The sequence below is a fragment of the Solanum verrucosum genome, unplaced genomic scaffold (genome assembly GCF_900185275.1).
Source record: "Solanum verrucosum unplaced genomic scaffold, falcon-dt-bn FXZP01000060.1, whole genome shotgun sequence".
In the NCBI taxonomy this organism is placed as follows: domain Eukaryota; kingdom Viridiplantae; phylum Streptophyta; class Magnoliopsida; order Solanales; family Solanaceae; genus Solanum; species Solanum verrucosum.
In genome coordinates, this window is record NW_026020129.1 from 11,094,427 (window position 1) to 11,115,303 (window position 20,877).

General features: G+C 35.4%; 3 protein-coding genes across 3 annotated transcripts; all 3 read left to right on the forward strand.

Moving 5' to 3' along the window:
* Positions 1-1,068: 1,068 nt before the first annotated feature.
* LOC125827029 (probable inactive ATP-dependent zinc metalloprotease FTSHI 1, chloroplastic) lies at positions 1,069-8,700 on the forward strand. The gene is made up of 15 exons (XM_049506384.1): positions 1,069-1,883; positions 1,957-2,041; positions 3,815-4,249; positions 4,333-4,386; positions 4,486-4,551; positions 4,913-5,008; positions 5,098-5,226; positions 5,304-5,356; positions 5,670-5,865; positions 6,621-6,735; positions 6,940-7,214; positions 7,397-7,480; positions 7,575-7,687; positions 7,761-8,010; positions 8,230-8,700. The coding sequence occupies exons 1-15, from the start codon at positions 1,138-1,140 to the stop codon at positions 8,401-8,403; spliced, it is 2,871 nt and encodes a 956-aa protein (XP_049362341.1). The 5' UTR covers positions 1,069-1,137; the 3' UTR covers positions 8,404-8,700.
* A 399-nt stretch (positions 8,701-9,099) lies between these two features.
* LOC125827030 (SUN domain-containing protein 5) lies at positions 9,100-14,108 on the forward strand. The gene is made up of 4 exons (XM_049506385.1): positions 9,100-9,427; positions 10,798-12,149; positions 12,237-12,322; positions 13,900-14,108. Exons 1-4 carry the CDS (start codon positions 9,301-9,303, stop codon positions 14,105-14,107), a joined length of 1,773 nt encoding a protein of 590 aa, XP_049362342.1. The 5' UTR covers positions 9,100-9,300; the 3' UTR covers position 14,108.
* Positions 14,109-15,858: 1,750 nt separating this feature from the next.
* On the forward strand, positions 15,859-16,900 carry LOC125826770 (F-box/kelch-repeat protein At3g06240-like). The gene is made up of 2 exons (XM_049506105.1): positions 15,859-16,794; positions 16,880-16,900. The coding sequence occupies exons 1-2, from the start codon at positions 15,859-15,861 to the stop codon at positions 16,898-16,900; spliced, it is 957 nt and encodes a 318-aa protein (XP_049362062.1).
* The last annotated feature ends 3,977 nt before the right edge of the window (positions 16,901-20,877 follow it).

Sequence of the window (20,877 nt, forward strand, 5' to 3'; positions counted from 1 at the left end):
TCAAGTCTTGGACTATAGAAATCCTAACATCTTTTGTCATAGCCCACAAATTAACATCCTTTAATTTACATCACACAACTGGCGGACAAATTAAATAAAGAGAAATTTTCACATGTAGCCACTCAAAAATAATCTAATTATGCTCCATAACTATAGTTTGTTAATTACAATTTGTAGTTACATGTTATAGGGAGGAGAGTGGCGAGCGAGATTGGGAGAGGGAGGAGAGAGGCGAGCGAGAGAGGACAGAGATAGATGAATTGTATATGTATATCGGTTAGATAATTGTATATTATACATATGTATTTGTATATTCTGGCAAGAGAGATTGGGAAAGGGAGGAGAGAGGCGAACGAGATTGGGAGAGGGAGGAGAGAGGCGAGCGAGATTGGGAGAGGGAGGAGAGAGAGGACAATAATTTGTATAATTCACACCTCGTTTGAATAATTCGCATGTACGTTTGTATAATTCACGTATTTTCGTATAATTGAGTAATATAAAGTCTGAAATTATACAAATATAATAAAACTCGAAATAACGAATTGATACAAGCATAAACATATGAACTTTAAACATTTATACAAAATATATTATACAAATTACATTATATAAATTATATTATACAAAATCCAAAAACTACATGTTTATACAAACTTTAAAAAGTTACACAAAAAGATTGAATGTATAAGATGACAAAACTGAAAAACCAAAGGAAATCATCGTCATATACAAATATAAACAATCGTATACAAATACAAATCAAACAAAGAATTGTTAGCTGCGAATTATACATATACAAACGTGGCTAATATACAAACTCGAAGTCAGCCCACGTAATTAATGTATAATATTTATCGCAAATGATAATTATAGCAAACTATAGCTATGATGAGTAATTAAGTACTATAAATTTGCTTAACCGCGTAATTTTTCCTTAAATGAAAACAGGCACTAAACACTAAATGCAGATACGGTTCGTCGGGTCACCCGTTTTACAATTCGGATTCGGATAAACTCCGTCTTCTCCCTTGCGAAGCTCTTCTTCATACACTCTGAGAACAAACAAATTGCAGAGCTAAAAGAACTCCAATTTTAGCTCAGTAAAATGCTTCTCCACATATCCAAAATCTCAGTTCAATGAGTCTCAGTTCAGTAAACATGTCTTTTTCAACAGGTAACAATTGTATATCAGCAAGGTCCATTCTTCATCCAAAGCCAAACATTCAGCTTCAAAGTTCATTCATAATCAAATTCCCATTTCAGAAAAGTTACACAAATTCCATTTTTCATAGAAATTTCAGAAAAAGATCACATTTTTATCATTCCCCATATGCAATTCTTGGAAAATGGAGGTCTAATTCGAAGTCCTCTGAAGATGGGGGAAGCAATAATGAAGATTTTGTGACTAGGGTTTTGAAAGAAAACCCAAGCCAAGTGGAACCCAAATATCTAATTGGGAATAAACTTTACACCCTAAAGGAAAAAGAGGATTTGGGTAAGAAGGGTTTATTGAATGGTGGTGTTTTGGAGATACTTAAAAGGTTGAATATTAAAGGAATGGTGAAGAATGGAAGTGATGAGGGTAGTTTAATGAAGTCCGGGGATGTGTTTTTGAAGGATATTTTGAGGGAGTATAAGGGGAAGTTATATGTTCCTGAGCAAATTTTTGGTGCTAATTTGTCTGAAGAAGAGGAATTTGAAAAAAATGTTGAGGATTTGCCTAAGATGAGCTTGGTGGATTTTCAGAAGTATATGAAATTTGATAAGATAAAGTTGTTGACTTTTAAAGAGGATTCTGGAGCTTCTTTGGGATTGGGGTCTAGAGATTTTATTGTTGAGTTGAAGGAGATGCCTGGAGAGAAGAGCTTGCAGAGAACTAAATGGTTAGTATCATAGACTGGTTGATTTCTTTCACTTTATATTATAGATTTTTATGTTTATGTGATCATTCTCTAGGGCAATGAAGCTGGATCAAAGTCAAGCTCAGGCTTTACTAGAGGAGTACACGGGGCCACGATATGAAGTCGAGAAGCAAATGATGGTATTTCATTCATTTTGGTGCTTTGTTTAATGATGCATAGTGACATTAGCTTCATTATCGCGTGGGGGAAATTTTTTTGACAACGACAACACACCTAGTGTAATACCACAAGTGGGGTCTGGGGGAGGGTAGAGTGTAGGGAGACCTTGCCCCTACCTTGAGAAGGTAGACAAGCTATTTCCGATAGACCCCCAGCTCAAAGAACGTTAAAAAAGAGGCAGTAGCAACAAGCAGAAACAACAATAAGATAATAAGATAGCCGAGGCTAAAAGAACAACATGTAGAAATAGAAATAAAAAAAAAAAGATAAACAAGAAAAAAACTAATGATTTATCAGAACTTAAATGTATAGCTTAAGCAGACGGTGGTTTGCTATGATTTATCAGCCTGAATTAATTTATTAGTTAACAACCACTTGTACTGAAGTATAGTTCTCGTGATGATGTGGGGAGCTTCTTTGTTTTCTTATTTGATAGACATTCTTCTTTTCAACAACATATAGTTATCTGTCATCAACCGAATGCACTGATTGCAAGTTCCAGATGAAAACTTAATTACTGTTTCTCATTATGTCTTGATTCATTGTGGTTACTATCTCTTGACAGGAAATTCCTGTGAAGGTTTTATGGAATTTGCCTTTACTCTCTTCGGGTAAAATGTTAACTAAATTTAGATTATCTGTTTTGGCCTAGCGGCTTGGAATCTTTTATTGTTGACTGTTTTCAAAAAAAAATACTCAAGCTTGCGTGCCTTGTTGTGCTAGTTACTAATTAAAAAGAAAAAGCCTTCTGGTGCACAGTTCTAAGAAACACATAAAGTAATATTTGAATTCGACAAAAAGACATGTAAGCAGACAAGTAGAATCTGCCATGAGAAAGTAACAATATAGTTGGAGTATATGTGTATTTAAAACTCAAATATAGATGTACCTGCAGACAAAAGCATATCGGCTGCTAATATTTGTTACTAGGCACTGACGTTAATGCTGTTATCTGATGGTTATATTTATCTTTAACTGTTACCCTTTGTGGGTATAATAAATTCATTACATAATTAGTTGCTCTGGAACCATGTGGCAGAGTCCGCATAATGCAGTAGAAAGCTTTTAGGGTTAGCGGAAGATGGTGAAATTTGAAAATGGAAATCACGACTTTAGTTTGAAAAACTTGAGCAATAAATGAGTTTAATGTAGACTGTTGATTCATTTATGTGCAGTACATTGGGACGAGTTTTTTTCTTTTCCTTTTCCTTTCTTTTGCAGTAAGTATATAGTTGGGGTGACAATTATTGCGCAGAAGTGATAGCAGCATCTAAATGTCAACTGACAGTCTAAAAAGTGATATACAGAATAGTCTTTCAATCTAATTATATGTTGCTTGGAAAGAAGAGCACAATTTCAGTAATCAAATCTGCCATTTCTTTGAGATCATATATTTCCTTAAGTGTAGACAAATCAATGTCAAGTTATACTGGTGGCAGTCTGTATGGTGACTGTAGCACAAGGGAAAAGAGTAATTAAAGTATCTGAAAAGGTTCTCAAATCCCTTAGCATAAGGTTGTTGTATCTCTTCTTTTTAGCTTAAGATTGACCTTATAGTTGCTTAAGCCTTGAAGGAATAGGTGCTTTCTCTAGTTATGCAATTGGCAAGATTGTAGAACCTAAGTTTGGTGGGATAAGAATGTGGTTTACCGTGTGGAAACTGACTTTTCAAGTATGTTGGAAAACCTTTCTTTCTTTTTTCTTTTGCCTCTTACAGAGTGATCCTATTGCAGTCTTGGGTGGGAAAATTACCTGAGTATCCTAATCCAGCTGCATCGAAGATATCAAGCAGAGTAATGGTAGAACTTGGAATGCTGACCACTGTAATGACTGCTGCTGCGGTGATTGTGGGTGCTTTCCTGGCTTCAGCAGTGTTTGCTGTGACTAGCTTTGTCTTTGTCGTCACTGTGTATGTCATGTGGCCTGTGGCCAAACCATTTCTTAAGCTGTTCTTTGGTCTCATCTTTGGTATCTTAGAAAGAGTATGGGATAAGGTTGCTGATGCCTTTACTGATGGAGGAATTTTCTCCAAGTTGTATGAATTGTACACATTTGGTGGTGTCTCTGCCAGTATTGAGATGCTGAAACCAATCATGCTTGTTTTTGTGACTATGGTTCTTCTTGTTCGATTCACTCTTTCACGAAGACCTAAGAACTTTAGAAAGTGGGTGAGTAATACTCCCTATCCTAGAATTTGCAGTTTAGAAACACTTGCTTCTTGCAAATTTAAAATGTTATGTGCTTCATTCAGGATATATGGCAAGGCATAGAATTCTCTCAGTCTAAGCCACAAGCACGTGTTGATGTGAGTTTCTAGTTTCTCACACTCTGGTCACAAACATTCACAACTTTTCATTTGTAGATTATGACCAATATTTTGTCTAAGTAAGAAGTTTCTGTTTAGGGTTCAACTGGAGTCACATTTAATGATGTAGCTGGGATTGAGGAAGCAGTAGAAGAACTTCAAGAGGTAACAATGCCTTACACCACATATAATACTTCCTTATTGTGTATTCCTTCCATCCCAATTTATGTGATGTAGTTTGTCTGGGCACAGAGTTTTGAGAAATATGAGAAGAGTGTGCTATATTCCAAAACTACCCTTAATAAATGAATTTTTATATAGAAGAGCACATCTTTGTAAACTTTTTGCCAAATAAGTGGTCCAATATGGGTAAAATGTTGATAGTGTCATTAAACATTTGCCAAAGAAGGAAAGTGTGTCACATAAACTTAGGGAGAGTAATATTCTTTTCCATTATAATGTGGGAAAGCTTGTCCCTCAGCCACAATCTAAATGGTTCTAATTCCTGCCATTTTTTGCCAACTAGTTGGTAAGATACCTGAAGAATCCTGAACTATTTGATAAAATGGGGATCAAGCCCCCACATGGAGTTCTTCTGGAGGGACCTCCTGGATGTGGCAAGGTATGCTGTCCATTTCAGACCTTAGATGGGATTTCCAAAAAAAAAGAAAGTAGAGGCTCTTCACTAAATATATATGATGCTTTTCTCAGACCCTGGTTGCCAAGGCAATAGCAGGTGAAGCTGGTGTTCCTTTTTACCAAATGGCGGGTTCTGAATTTGTGGAAGTTCTAGTCGGTGTTGGTTCTGCTCGTATTAGAGATTTGTTCAAGAGAGCCAAGGTGAGCATAATACGTAGTCAATGAACCATGTGACTTCCCTTTTTATGTTTTGAAGAATGCCCTCATTCTTGTCACAGGTGAATAAACCATCAGTTATCTTCATTGACGAAATTGATGCACTCGCAACCAGGTATGGATATTTGTCTAAATAAATAATGGTGAACGTGTATTTTTTTACTGGTTTAGCATAGCACAAAGGGAAATCTGGAGCTGAAGCATCTGGGCATTTTTCATGTAGTAACCCCTTTAGTGGTAGAACTATTGAAATTGGGTTTTTGAACCTGAAGGTACTAATGTCATGTTGTGGACAACGCTAATGTCTTCAGTGTGTTGCTGTCTAGATATTCTTTTTAATCGCAAAGAAATAACTTTGCCATTCATAAATGACCTGTAGACATGTGCAGTGGTTATAGTTTCTCAAAATTATTATTCTTAATAAACAGGCGTCAAGGAATATTTAGTGAATCAACTGATCACCTCTATAATGCGGCAACTCAAGAAAGGGAAACTACTTTAAACCAGTTGTTGATCGAGCTAGATGGATTTGATACTGGGAAAGGTGTTATATTCCTAGGGGCTACAAATCGAAGGGATTTATTAGATCCTGCCCTTCTTCGTCCTGGTAGATTTGATCGCAAGGTTTGTTCTCCTATTGAATTGAATTCTTTATCAACTCAGCTCCTCATGACTTAAATCACTCTATTCATGTTCTGTCGGTATGTGCGCGTTGGTTGGGAGGAGGTAGACAACATTTTCCATGTTTATAGAACTCTCTTGACTTACTGATTCTTTCCATAAAGATGTTTCTATATGCTGAATATTATGATAAAAACTAATCAACCCCCCAAAAAAGTGTAAGGATTCCACAACAAACTGTAATACAGTATGTTATTTTATGCGATGCCTAGTGTACTGCAAAGTTCCTTTACAAAGTCCTTGGATGGGGCCACTGTGTTTGGGCTTTTGAATCCTAATAGGTGCTGTTTATGGGCAAAACATTGTTTGACTTGGAAGGTAGGAATCATTTTTTTGTTTCAGTCGACTTGTTAATTATGTTGAGACGCCGATAGCTTTTGGTAGATTCTATAGAGAATAAGTACCCTGAACAAAATACCTTACCTTTTACTGTAAATCCCAGATGTAACTACTACTAGAATACACTATTGGTGTATCTTGTCTATAAAATGTTAACTTTATCAAAAAAAAAAATACCTTACCTTTTCAAAAATAAAGAGTGCCCTGAACTTAATATAACATCATAAGTTAATATAGTTTAGTTGAGATAATGAGTCAGTTTAAGAAGTGTTGAATTACTTATAGTAGCTATGTGATCTTTATTCCTCACTTCTTTCTGGAACACCACATTTCATGCTTGTTACATTTCTCTCTTTCAGATAAGAATTCGGCCTCCCAATGCAAAAGGAAGATTGGAAATTTTGAAAGTACATGCACGGAAAGTTAAATTATCAGATACTGTTGATTTGTCTAGTTATGCCCAAAATTTACCTGGTATTCAACTTTACTTCCTTTCTGTTCATACAAGATCATCTTCAGGCCACTAGTCTTTTCCTCCCATGACTCTAAAAGATTTCATTTCCCTGATGCCAGTGGAAGATAGGGTTAATGCTATAGTTCATCCATATTTTCTTGCATTATAGTGATCTCATTTTAAATCCTGCTCCTGATCTGCTAAATGGTGGTCTTCCACTTCAGGATGGTCGGGTGCAAAGCTGGCTCAGCTTCTCCAGGAGGCTGCTCTAGTAGCAGTCAGGAGAGGGCATAACTCAATTCTTCATTCAGATATGGATGATGCAGTTGACCGACTTACAGTTGGACCTAGACGAGTTGGGATTGAGTTGGGTCATCAGGGGCAGTGTCGTCGAGCAATTACTGAGGTGGGGACTGCATTGACTTCTCATCTTTTGAGGCAATATGAGAATGCAGAAGTTGAGCGTTGTGACAGAATATCTATCAATCCGCGTGGCCAGGTTTGTTTGTTCTCTAGTTGCTTCATCTTTCAACATCATATTTTGCACCTCACTCTTTTTTACTCCCTCCATTCCAAATCGAACATGTATTGATTGTGTCTTGCATACGTTTTTACTGGAGAATTCATCTGAACATGTAAATTGTTTCCCATGATTGCTGAAAATTTAAAAGTGGCATGCAGACCTTGTCTCAAGTTGTGTTTCACCGTCTTGATGATGAGTCATACATGTTTGAGCGGCTACCACGGTTGCTTCATCGTCTTCAGGTGCTAATTTTTAAAGTCTTATGCTAATTTTTGCTTGCACTTTTTCTTCCTACATGCAAAGCTGATGATTGCATTATGTACATCTTTGAACAAGGTATTTCTTGGAGGGAGAGCTGCTGAAGAGGTCATTTATGGACGTGATACTTCAAGAGCATCTGTAAACTACCTTGCTGATGCATCCTGGCTTGCTCGTAAGATAATCACAATGTACGTATTTATTAGTTATGATTTAGTTGGCGTTGCCGTATCTGCCAGAGCCATGACTTTTGTCCTTGAACAGATGGAATATGAAAAACCCAATGGCCATACACGGAGAACCTCCCCCGTGGGTAAAGAGAGTGAAGTTTGTGGGTCCACGCCTTGACTTCGGAGGATCACTATATGATGATTATGACTTAATTGAGCCACCGATCAACTTTAATTTGGATGATGATGTTGCTAAGAAGACAGAAGAGCTTATATGTGACATGTATGGGAAGACAGTTACTCTGCTGAGGCAGCATGATACTGCCCTACTCAAAACAGTGAAGGTAGTTCTCGACACGTTGAATCAGTTATCTTATAGACTTGTTTTTCAAACTTTTCTATCCTTAAATTTGCAGCAACTCTGTTGAATAAACTTGATGTTTGTAATGCTTCTTTTTAGAAAAGGCTCCACCAATTGTGCATAGATTAGAAGTTACTTAGGTCCAAATTATTTAGTATAACCAGATGCAGAGATCATTGATTCCTGTGCATGTTTATCCTAGGTTCTTCTGAATCGGACTGAGATCAGTGGAGACGAGATCGACTTAATCCTGAGCCACTATCCACCAAATACACCCACAAGTCTTCTGCTGGAGGAGAGAGATCCCGCGAGTCTTCCATTTGTTGACGAAAAGGAAGGACAGCATAATAACATCGAGTACAGTCTGTCTTCATGAGAAAACGGAATCCTTGATCCAGTACACGGAGGAGCTTTCTACCCTATTCGAAGCCAGTTTTGACGTGCATTCAGAACAAGAAATATTACAGCTGAGAACTTTCTGAGAAATAGTGAGATGCTAAAAAATGCAGTTTTGTTTGCAGTATGTATCCATATCAATAGGAATTTTGTTAAAATTGTTGATTTGTCCCATAGATTTATTCTTCTGTGATTCTTGTATCCAGTTGCTTTTTCTGTAGGTATACACTACTGAAGAGGCAAAAATCTTCAACAAAATAAATATAAGAAAAGTTGTTGAATTACGCTGGGTATGTTGTTATTGACCTTAGATATTGAGATTCGACGAAATACAATGCATTTTTTTAAAAGTTGAAAACATTGAAAATTTTGTGACAGTTGATTTGGTTTAGTAGTCAATACACTATTTATTGATGTTTTTGGTGAATAGAGTTATCTGATGCAAGTGTTAAAATTCTCTCTAATTTGAGTTTTGACTTATAAGTTATATATACTATGGACCTCTATTTTTGATATGGTGGACAAATAACACTTTACGTAGCATTGAATTACCTTTTAAATATTTTATTTAACCTTTATATTTAGACATAATATATAAACGTATCGTTAAAAATCATGTTTACGTGTTATGCCTTATACACTAAAAATGTCAAAGTGATAAAAAAAGAAAAAAAACCCGCTAGTTGGGGAATTCAATACATTTGTTCTCCACGAAAAAAATCACAAAAACTCATTAAAAAAAACCACAAAAACAAGATTCCCTTTTTCTTCATCTTCTTCCTCTTTCTTCTGATCAAAACTCAATAAAACCAAAAAAATAAATAAATTATACTCTATGCAATCGGCTCTCAATCATGAAATATAGTATTGAGAAGAGATGACGAAACCTCGTAACATCGTATACAACGATGTAGTCTCCAAACCTCAGCTGTCTTTGCGGCTCTTCTTTTCTATTTTCTGTGCCCTTCTGCTTTTCTATTCTATGTTCGTTTATGGATATGGAGGTAAAATTTCGTATACCCATTTGGGTTTTCTTTCATTATAATTATTTTTTTCTAACATGGGTAATTTGAAAAAATAATTAAAATCCACCCAAAAAGAGAGATTTTTATGTGAATGCTGATGACCCTTTGTTACTTTCTTGGTAAGTGTTTTCTTAAATGAACATTTTAGTGTGATTTAGTTCTATTAAATGTTTAAAAAGAGTTACTTGGGTATATGGTGTTTAAAAATTTAGCTAATTTAGTTCTAGGAGGAGCTTAGTAGAAAAAAGATCCTTTGTTGTTTTCTTGGTGACTGTCCTTTTGAATGTATATTTAGTGTAATTGAGTGTTATTGAATGCTTAAAAAGACTTACTTGAGCACATACTCGAGCCGGGGATCTATAGGAAACAGGCTCTTTACCTCCCAAGGTAGGGGTAAGGTCTACATACATTGTACCTCCTCGAACTCCATTTGTGGGATTATGCTAGGTATCTTGTTGTTCTTGGCACACGATGTTAAAAAATTTAGCTAAGTTAGGAAGAGCTTAGTAGAAAAAAGTACTTTGTTGCTTTCTTGGCGACTGTCCTCTTAGATGCGAATTTAGTGTATTTCAGTGCTATCAAATGCTTAAAAAGATTTACTTGGGCATAGGCTGTTTACAAATTTAGCTAATTTAGCTCCATGAGGAGCTTAGTAGAAAAAAGATCCTTTGTTACTTTCTTGGTGACTGTCATCTTGAATGAACATGTAGTGTAAGTTAGTGCTATTAGCTGTTTAAAAAGACTTACTTGGGCTTATGGTGTTTACAAATTTAGCTAATTTAGTTCAAGGAGGAACTTAGTTACAGATGACTTTGTTTTTTTTTCTTTCAGTTTTCATTTGTTTTTTATGAATCATCTTTAAGAAAATTAAAGTGAACTCTTCTAATGCTTGAAGTTTGTTGTTTATGGAGTTTGAAAGTAAGTGAATAAGTATTAAAAAGTTTTTGTTTTTATAGATTTATAAACAATACCTTGTAAAGTGTAAGAGAAAAAGATGATACATGAGATGTATTTATTGGTTTGGCATAAATACTGGGCATGAGTAAGCTTTTTTCTTATTAGACTCGATTTTCCTGTGAAGTTTTAGTAGCTTCTACTGTTCTTTTTCTTCCCTCTGATTATGTCGTTGTTCTTTCAGAACTATTTTTCTTTTCACATTTGGGTGAGACATTTGTTGGTCCCTTAACTCTCACCCAAATGTCAATTTCTGAAGTTGGAAAACTTGAAGTATCTAATTTATGTTTAGTGGGCTTGAGGCTAGTTTAGCATGTGGAGCATAATAAATGATCTTTTAAAGCTCATTTATTAGTTCTCTGAATGATATATGGTTCCAATGGAATTTTGTGCAGGGATTTCTCTTGCCTATGCTGAGACTCTTACCAATTATAGTGTTAATGATAGAGAGTTCAACAGCTCCACTCAACCGCTTTTAGAAAGCAGAGGGAAGAGCAGCAAAACTGAAGTACTATTGGAACTCAACATATCAGTTAAGATTAATGATTCTTGTAGTCCTACAGATAACATTGCAACCCCTGTGCATTCACTGCAAAAAACAAGTGCATTGGAGGATGCAGTTTCTACTATTTTAGGTTACAACATGTTAATATGCCAAATGCAGCCAAAAGTAGTGCATAGCCGTCGTAATGAAGGTCGGCTACTCAATGGAAGAACTCAATTGACCTATCCGAATCTGGAAGAATTTAGAAGCATTACAAAACAAGAAAAGATAGGGAGCACAGCAAGTCAGTTAGTAAATATCACCCACAGGCTTGAGCCTGATGGTACGCCCTACAATTATGCCTCGTCATCCAAGGGTGCTAAAGTGGTGGCCCACAATAAAGAAGCAAAAGGAGCAAACAACGTACTGAACAAGGATCATGATAAGTATCTCAGAAACCCTTGTTCTGTGGTCGGGAAATTCTTTGTTATTGAGCTTGCAGATGAAACTCTAGTTGATGCAGTCAAAATTGCAAATTTCGAGCATTATTCATCTAGGCTAAAAGAATTTGAGTTATCCGGGAGTCTGGTATATCCAACTGAGACGTGGAATCCACTGGGAACTTTTGTTGCAGAAAATGTCAAGCATGCTCAGTGTTTTAAGCTACCTGAACCAAAATGGGTTAGATACTTGAAGCTAAATTTACTCACGCATTATGGTTCTGAATTTTATTGTACTATCAGTTTTATCGAGGTCTATGGTATTGATGCCATAGAGCAGATGCTTGAGGATCTTATCGTCCATTCCCCTGAGTCTTCTCCTGATAAAATGGGAAATCTTAACAAAACTGCTATGCTGTCTATTATACCAGATTCAGGTTCTGACTACCATGAAACAAAGGGTATCGTCCAAAATGTGGTAGAGTCTGCAAACCAGGGGCTAGAAAATTTTGATGAAGGGCAAGGTACTAATTTAGATGCAACAAGGAAAAAACAAACCATAACCAATGGCCCTGAGTTTATAAAAAAGCATAGGCAGCAATCAAATGGCAGAACTCATGGCGATGCAGTCCTAAAAATACTGCTGCAAAAGGTGAGAGCACTTGAATTGAACTTATCTGTCCTGGAGCAGTACATTAAAGAGCTGAGCAAGAGGCAAGGTGACATTCTGCCTGAGCTAGATAATGAAATTTCTCAAGTTTCAGATCTCCTAGAGAAAAGCAAATTAGAGATCAAGGATCTTCTGAAATGGAAAGAGAATATGGTGTGCCTAACTATTTCTTTTTTGTTGCTAATGAGCAGACTAATGCACACATTTCAGTCATAAAAAGCAAGCTCTTTTTCCTTGCAGGAGAAAGAAAATAGTGATCTTGAATCTTGGAAAGCTTCTGTATCAGCTCAATTGGATTTATTGGTCAACGGAAATCGCATGCTAAGGTAGTAGATCTCATGTAACCCCCTTAACTAACTTGTATCCTTGTACTATAAGTTGATTTTGTGTTATTATCTGAGTGAATCGCGTCTGTTTATCTTGATTCTTTCTTCTTTAATTGTTTGTGTTCCCGGTAGCTGCAGATTTGCTGTATCTCAAATTGAATTTAGAAGTTTTAAAAGAACTTGAAACCCTGAAGCTATAGGATTATCAAAGTTTTAGGAAGTCAGTTGGAGTTTGATGTTGAACTGAGTAAATGGTCCATTTTAGATTTTATCTTATGTTTCTCTTAGCACCTCATAAAAGAAGAAGCGGGGCTCTTTTTTGTAGTATTTAAAATGGAAAGCTGAAAGCAGCTATCTGAGCATAATTATATTTCCTGTCCCCAGTAAAAATGAGGCGATGGACAGGAAAAAGTTAATATCTGAAGACCGTTTTAATATTTTTCTAAAGAAATACAACCAGAGGGTTTAAAATGTGTTTTCATGCATCACAATGTTATGCATTCAGAGAAAAAAGGTTGTTCTGTTGGTGTATTTGACTCTTATTGTTTCAAAGCAATTCATGTGGGATGATCCAGTACTTTTGCATTTGTTTGATCCGTAGTATTCTACTTTGTAAAAACTAGGTCGACTTTTGATGATTTCATATCCTTATTTTTCATGGTTAAGATAGTTAAAACTTTTCGAGAAATGATATGCATTGTGACTCAATCATGAATGAACTGGCAAATTAGTAGTCTGTTACGCGCTTCTTCATAAGCTTATCTTACATGAGTACAAAGCGAGTTGTTACAAAAAGGTGTAAGGTTCTATTTGGCAACTTGAATATAAAGCCCTGGCCGAGCAATGGAAAACCCTGCTGCTGCTTTCAGTACCTGTTGGACAATCTCTTTATAATATTTAGTTTGAGGGGGAGAAGGAAAAATAAGTCACGTAGGACAAACTGCAACACATACTGTAAACCGCATGCAGACCTCTAAAATCCTAGCTCGGTGATTTTGCATTTTACTTGAAGAGGGTTTTAGGCTTCTGGAAGATAGAAGGGTTGGTTTTGAGATATGCATCCTATAGTAAATGCTTGAACTTTGAACAGGCTATAAGCATTGTGTAATTTCCACTTGACTATCTAGGTTTAATCTTGAGGATGACATCGAAATGAAAGTCAAGTAAGTTGTTTGGGCGAAGTCAGTTGTTAAATGTTTGTTCTTTTATTCAGTATGTATGATATGTAAAAGAAGTGAGGCTTCAATTTGGATCAGCTAATTTCGAATACACCTAAGAGAATGTAAGGGAACTCCATTATTTAAATGTGAACTTGATAGTAGTAAAGATTTCAAATCCATTTGTTGTAATCCACATTGCTTGATTACCTGGCAAAGGACCAAAGCTCATGACACTTTCTAGACCCTATGAGTGAAAGTGTAATGTCAAAACTCAGTTCAAACCAGTTCATTAGGTACTCCTTATATCCTATTGCCAAGTTTTTGTTTCATATTTAGAAAATTGTGATTATGTTGTATTATTTTTCAACTCTCAAGCTTGAACTGATTTTTCTTTCCTGTTCTCTACTTCTTTTGCAGATTAGACGTCGAAAAGGTTGTGAATGACCAAAAGAGTTTGGAAAAGAAAGAGTTGGCTATGTTCTCAATCAGCTTATCGTTTGCATGTATTGCAATTCTCAAGTTAGTTTCACATAGATTTCAAACAACATTCGCGACAAGTCGAGGTTGGCTGTTGATTCTTGTTAGCAGCAGCTTAATTGCATGTGTCACATTGTTTTATAGTTAAATCTACTAACCTCATTGCTAGATAATCTTCATACTTGTAGAAACTTGTTCACTCATACTGAAAAGCTTAATTGAAAAGAAGTTATAGAAATTTTTTTCCACTGAAGATTATGGACTGCAACATTTACTAATCTTGTTTCTTATGTTTCCCATACTCTTCAAGTTAACTATGTTATAAGTAGGGGTGTGCATCGGTTCGTTCAGTTTAGTTTCATGTATTGTCGGTTTTCAGTTTTTAAATACTATGTATCAATAACCAAATCAAAAAGATATTTTTTATTGCACGATAATGAAAAATCTCATTAGAAAAGTGAAAATATTTTTAAAATATTCTTTTTAGTCCTCAAGGCTAAATATATTTATTTGTTAACTCTTAATTCATTTTATTAGTAACACTTCAATTATTTTATACTAGGTAATTTATCTATGTGTAGTAATCACCCCATTAAGCTTAGAATGATCCTTTCTTAATATTTGAATTTTAAAAGTAGCTTCTATTTTCTTTTTGGAAAAATTATAAGATATCAAGATCATTCCAACATAAATTAAAAGATTTTGAAATCGTCACATATCTCATATGAATTGGTGGTGAACTCAATGGTGTATGTTACAGTGTTCCTTTTACTATGAAAAAATATGTTAGATATGTTCAATTGAGTGAAAATTTTGAATTAAATTGTGCTATTTAAAAAACAAATGCTACATTTCTTAAATTTATTAGAATAGAACTTTTCTTGTATTTTGATGTTATAGTAAAATGCTTATACAATAGTATATGTGTAAATGCTTGATTGGAAATTTTTTCTCACAAGTGGCAATTGGCAAATAGTGTCATTTTTTTACTGTATATAGTTAGAATAGAAAAGAAAAAAATTAAGCATTTTTACTATACATAAAAAAATTTTAAAACAATAGTCTAACAAGGAAAATAAAACAAATAAATTGAAATGGTACTACACGAACATCCTAGTAATTAATGTATTGCCTATCTGTTTTAATTTAAAATTCATTTCTCTAATTATGATCGCGACAACAAATGAAACTCCCCTTAGAACAATTATATAGGACAAAGCAGAACTCATGGTCAAGCGCCACACAATTGAAACAGTCGACAGAAGCTTTAGAGATATAATGGACACCAATGAACCATTTGGTGGAAAAGGCCATAGTCTTTGAAGGCGATTTTCGACTAGTTATTTCAAAATCTACACAAATAGAGACAGTTAATGCTAGTTTGATAGAAATCTTATTTGTGGCCTTTAATGGATAAAATACACTTTCACAACAAATATGCGAGCAAGAACAGATCCAAAGAGGGATACTTCCATAGAGGAAAGCTTAATATCTTCCATCACTCCAAAAATCCAAATTTAGCAACGCTTATAAAGGGTAAGGACGATCTTAGCAAATCAAAATGAATAGGTAGATGAATTAAACGAGATGTTGATAGATAAATTTTCTCAACTCATAAATGATTTATCGCGCGTTTAACAACTACATTCAAAAAAATACAACGGCACAATCTGCTGGCAGTTATGTGTTCATCTCATGAATTCAACTTTCTCCGCTTGAAAATGAAGGATATCCTTTCAAATTTACAATGACGATAAATATATATAGTATATGAACAAACAATGCCAAATGTTTTACTAAATTATAACTCTGCCAAACACATCCTTCTTACCAAAACTTCCCTTAAAAGAATATATCAGTAGAATTAGGTATTCACAACTCAAAATTTCTGCAACTCAAATGGCTTCTAAAGCCTCCAATCGCAGAAAAAGAGCTCCATTTCCATCAAATCCAATGGAAGATTCGAACTTGACTGAAATCCTGCCACCTGAACTCATCACTGAAATCCTTTTGAGGGTTCCCGTGAAATCCCTCTTGAAATTCAGGTCTGTATCGAAATTTTGGCTTGCTTTAATCTCTAGCCGTGAATTTATCAAGAACCATCTCAGTTTATCAGCTAGTAACCACCATGTGCTTATTTCTATTCAGAATAGAGATTGTAAGTGGAATTTCAAAGAATGTCTTTTTAGGTCTTTATTTAATGACTCTGTTACTGAGGCTTTTGACTTGAAGTATCCCATTGAAGACAACAGTAAACTTATCGATATTTTGGGTTCTTGCAATGGATTGATTTTGCTTATGGGTTATATAGGATATTTGCTTTTATGGAATCCAACAACTAGAATGCATAAGAAATTGCCTAATCCTAGACCTAGATGGAAGAACTACTATGACGATTATGGTTTTGGATATGATGAGCTTCGTGACGATTATAAGGTAGTGGGTATTTTTTATATAGCAGGCCGTTCACATGGGAGTGAGGTCAAAATATATAGTCTAAACAGTGATTCTTGGACTAATATTGATTATTGTGATGAGGAGATATTAAATACTGCAGACTCTGGTAGAACAATGAGATTAAGAGATTCTGGTTTTTTTGTTAATGGGAAGCTGCATTGGGATACGATTACTTTTAGTCCTAATTTCGATGATGTGCGTAAGTGCAGGAGAATTATTTGTTTTGATTTAGCTAATGAGAAATGGGAAAAGGTGGAGAAGCCCTCGTATGGAGTAGGAGAGACTGATATGTGTATGGGAATGTTGGGAAGTGATTTTTGTGTCTTTAGGGATTACAACAAAACTCAGTTAGGTGTTTGGGTTATGAATGGATACGGGGTTAAAGAGTCTTGGATAAAGAAGTTTACCATCACGTATCCAATTAAGAAAGATTTATGTCCACCTCTGTTCATGTCAAATAAAGGTGAAATGCTGGTGGCGTTAAGAACAATTACTTCCATTATGTACGATTCAGAAGACGACGCATTCAGAAATCCACATGTTATTAACTGCAATGACTTCCATGGAGTGGCAGTATACGTCGAAAGCTTAGTTTGTCCTTTTTCAACTGAAGTGACAGAGAAAGCAACAAAACAAAGGCCGAAAAAGCTCAGATCAAAACAATTGAGAAACAAATAATTTGTAAGAGTACTTTCTTCTCAACTTCTTTAAATTTTTGTTTGATATTTCAAATATAGAACAAGTCATTGCTGCTAATCGCTAGATGTATATTTTCTTGTGATACTTGTCACCTCCCACTAACAACATGTAACTCTATCTATCAAGAGTAGGACAGATGAGAAGAAATAACCTAGTGTTTTTGTATCCTCTGTTGGAATTTGAGCCTGATACCTCGTGGTTCTCAATCCACTTTTAACACTTCATATCTATAAATGTCGATGCCTCTTATTCTTTATATGTCATGCTATCAACTTTGTATTGATATTTTGGAATTTTGACCCAATTCACTGAAAGGAAAATTGTTTGACAGACCTGCGCATTCAGCTATGTATTGATATATGAATGCTAACAGTCTCTGTATGTTCTATTTGCTGATTTGCATCTGTTGTGAGCCATTCAATTGAGGTAAAATATCTTGCACTTCAATCTACACTACCTTAGAATAGATAGGGCTCTATTAAACGAACCTTACACCCCACCCTCATGATCAAAGCAGCTAAACGTAGCTACCTAAATTCTTTATCCTTGCAATGTGGTCTTGCTTATGTCAGTATTACTGTCGAAGTGAAAGAAATGACCAAAATAGTAAAGAGAATGAGAACTTAGAACCGAAGAAAATATACATCTAGCTATTAGCAGCAAGGAGCACACCAAAACTAGTCCAGAAGATATCCTTCACATGCACATCTTATTTTATATTTGACATAACAAACAAATTTTAAAACACTTGAGAAGAAAGTACTCTTACAAGTTATAAGCTTTTTCTGCATTCTCTGTCCCTCGGGTTGAAAAAGGGAAAACTAGGCTTTCAAGGTAGAATTGAGCATATTGACCGCCATGACAATTAGTAATATTTGAATATCTTAATGATTCACCTTTGGAAATGTATATCATGGAAGTTACTCCATATTAACACCATCAATTTTTCACCTTTAATTGACACGAAAAAGGTTGGATACCAGTTTGGATTAGTTGGATGTGTGATGGTAAACATCTTTATCCAAGGTTCTTTATTACCATACTCCTTCATAACCCAAGCAGCTAAATGAGTTGTCTTATAATCAGTAAAAACACATATATCACTTCCCAACGTTACTGCACACATTTCAGTCTCTCCTTCTCCATAGGAGGGCTTCCCCACCTTTTCCCATTTCTCATTAGCTAAATCAAAAGAAATAATGTTCCTACCCGAATACTCAACTGGATCAAATTCAGGATCATAAATATAAGTATCCCAATGAAGCTTCCCATCCACAAACAAACCTCCACAATTTAATCTATACTCATAATAGCCAGCACACTTTTTCCTATAGAATGTCTCATCACAATAATCAACACTAGTCCAAGAATCACTCTTTAGACTATATACTTTGACCATAACATCATCTGAACTGCGAATAATATCATTATAAGAAATAAGAACTATCTTATAATCATCATGGAGCTCATCATATCCAAAACCATATGCAACACATTTGTGTTTTTCCAATCTAGGTCTAAAAAGAGGCAAATCCTTGTACTTTCTAGTTGTTGGAATCCATAAAAGGGAATATCCTACACAATAATGGGCAAGATAAATCAATCCATTGCAAGAACCCATAGCATAGAGCCCATGAATGTCATTTTCAATGGGAAAATCAATTTCAAGAGCCTCGGTAACAGAGTCATGAAATAAAGATTTAAGAGGACATTCTTTATAATTACATTTCTCTTCACCAACATCCAAAAAAAAGTACATGGTGGCATGGTGGGTGTCTTCCTTATTCTTGTTATTAGCAGATAGATTGAGATGAGTCTTGATAAATTTAGTACTAGAGATTAAAGCAAGCCAAGATTTAGAAACCGACTTGAATTTCAAGAGGGGTTTTACTGGAAGCCTCAAGAGAGACCGACCTGCTGGCAGAACAGGAATTGTCAAGATCGAATCCGGCACTGAGTTTGATGGAAATTGAGTACCATTGGAGAATTCGGGTTCCATTTGAGTTGCACTTTGAAGGGTTTATCGGCTCAAATAAAATGACCATTTATATCCTGCTTAGAAATGCACATGATAAGACTGCGCTAGATTTTTGTGATCTATTGTTTTTTTTTTTAATTTCAAGGTTACGGAGAGTTAAGTGTATCCAAAAAAAATTCGTATTTATTTTTAAATGTACTCCTTGCTGCTAATGGCTAGATGCATATTTTCTTCAGTTCTAAGTTCTCATTCTCTTTACTATTTTGGTCATTTCTTTCACTTTGAAAGCTACACTGACATAAGCAAGACTGATATAGTTTTTGTTTGCTTATTGCTAAGTTTAGCTGCTTTGATCGTAAGGGTGGGGTGTAAGGTTTGTTTTATATAGGCCTATCTATTCTAAGGTAGTGTAGATTGAAGTGCATTGTGCTTTTGCCCGAGATAGAAGGGTTGGTTCTGAGATATGCATTGGAATGTGTGCCGAATGTTTTGATGTTAACCATGAGAGTGACTCTTATGGATTTCTAATAATTGAATCTACAAGGAGCATGGATAGATTGTTGATAATTTGTTTCTCAGACTGATATAGTTTTTCTCTGCTTATTCCATTTGTGCATAAATCAGTTCTGCCCGTCTAGTTATTTCTTCAGTCAAGTTCATATGACAACAAAAGTGCGAGAACTTGAAATCTATTCAAAATCGTTATGGAAAGATTTTATGTGAACCATGTGAGTCACAACATCACATTAGTTATGCCTGAATATGATGTATTATTTCTTGCAAGTTTATGGATTTCAAATTCGTTCAACCCAGAAGGTGCTTGGATAGATTGTTAAGTATATATTTCCATTAGGTAGATATCATTTTTCATTGCCTATTTTACTTATGTATATAGTTTTTTTTTATGACCGCAATGTTCGGGCTAGCTTTCGCACTCCTCAACTAATTCCATAGGATACTTGCCACCTCCCACCGCAGCAATAGGTATCAGGTAACTTTGTCCAACAAGGTTAGGACAGATGAGAAGAAATCACCTGGTGTTTTATTTTTGGTCTACGTTGGGATTTGAACATGAGAGACCCCAGGGTTCTAAATCCACTTCAAGTGACTTCATTGATCACTGGGTGTTGTGTATTTAGTGTTTTTGGAGGTCGTGTTATTTCTTGATTCGAGTTTATTATGTGTTCTTTGTCACTGCTCTTCTGTAGTTCTGTTAGCTTTCCATAACTGTATTTCTGCTATAAGCAGAGAGATCTGCAACCCAAAAAAATAGAAGGCGTGCAATTCAGTAGGCCAAAGTGATATTTTAATCTCTTCGTTTATCTATCTGCTGGCAGTGAGACAGAGCTATAGTCCATTGGAAACTGTGTCGATATGCACCAGATTAATATCAATATAGGTGCTTTTGATGCTAATAGTATCTCTGCTGCTAAACTTCTACAACACCAGAAAAAGGCTTTGGATACTGTGTGGAAATTCGGTGCTCAATTACTTTCCCTAAAGGACCCTATTTAAGTTGAGCTTGCCAATTAGTTTAATGAGCCCAGGCGGGGCTTCTGAATTTAGCGAGGGGGAATATGTACTTAGCTAGTTGATAGATTATTGTCTTTTGTTTCATATTTGGAATATTGTGATCATGTTGTGTTTTTTTTCAACTGTGAGACTGAACTGCTTTGAACTTGTTTTGCAGATTAGACGTCGAAAGGTGGTGAATGATCAGAAGAGTTTGGAAATGAAAGAGTTGTTCGTGTTCTCAATCAGCTATATTTTGCATGTATTGCAGT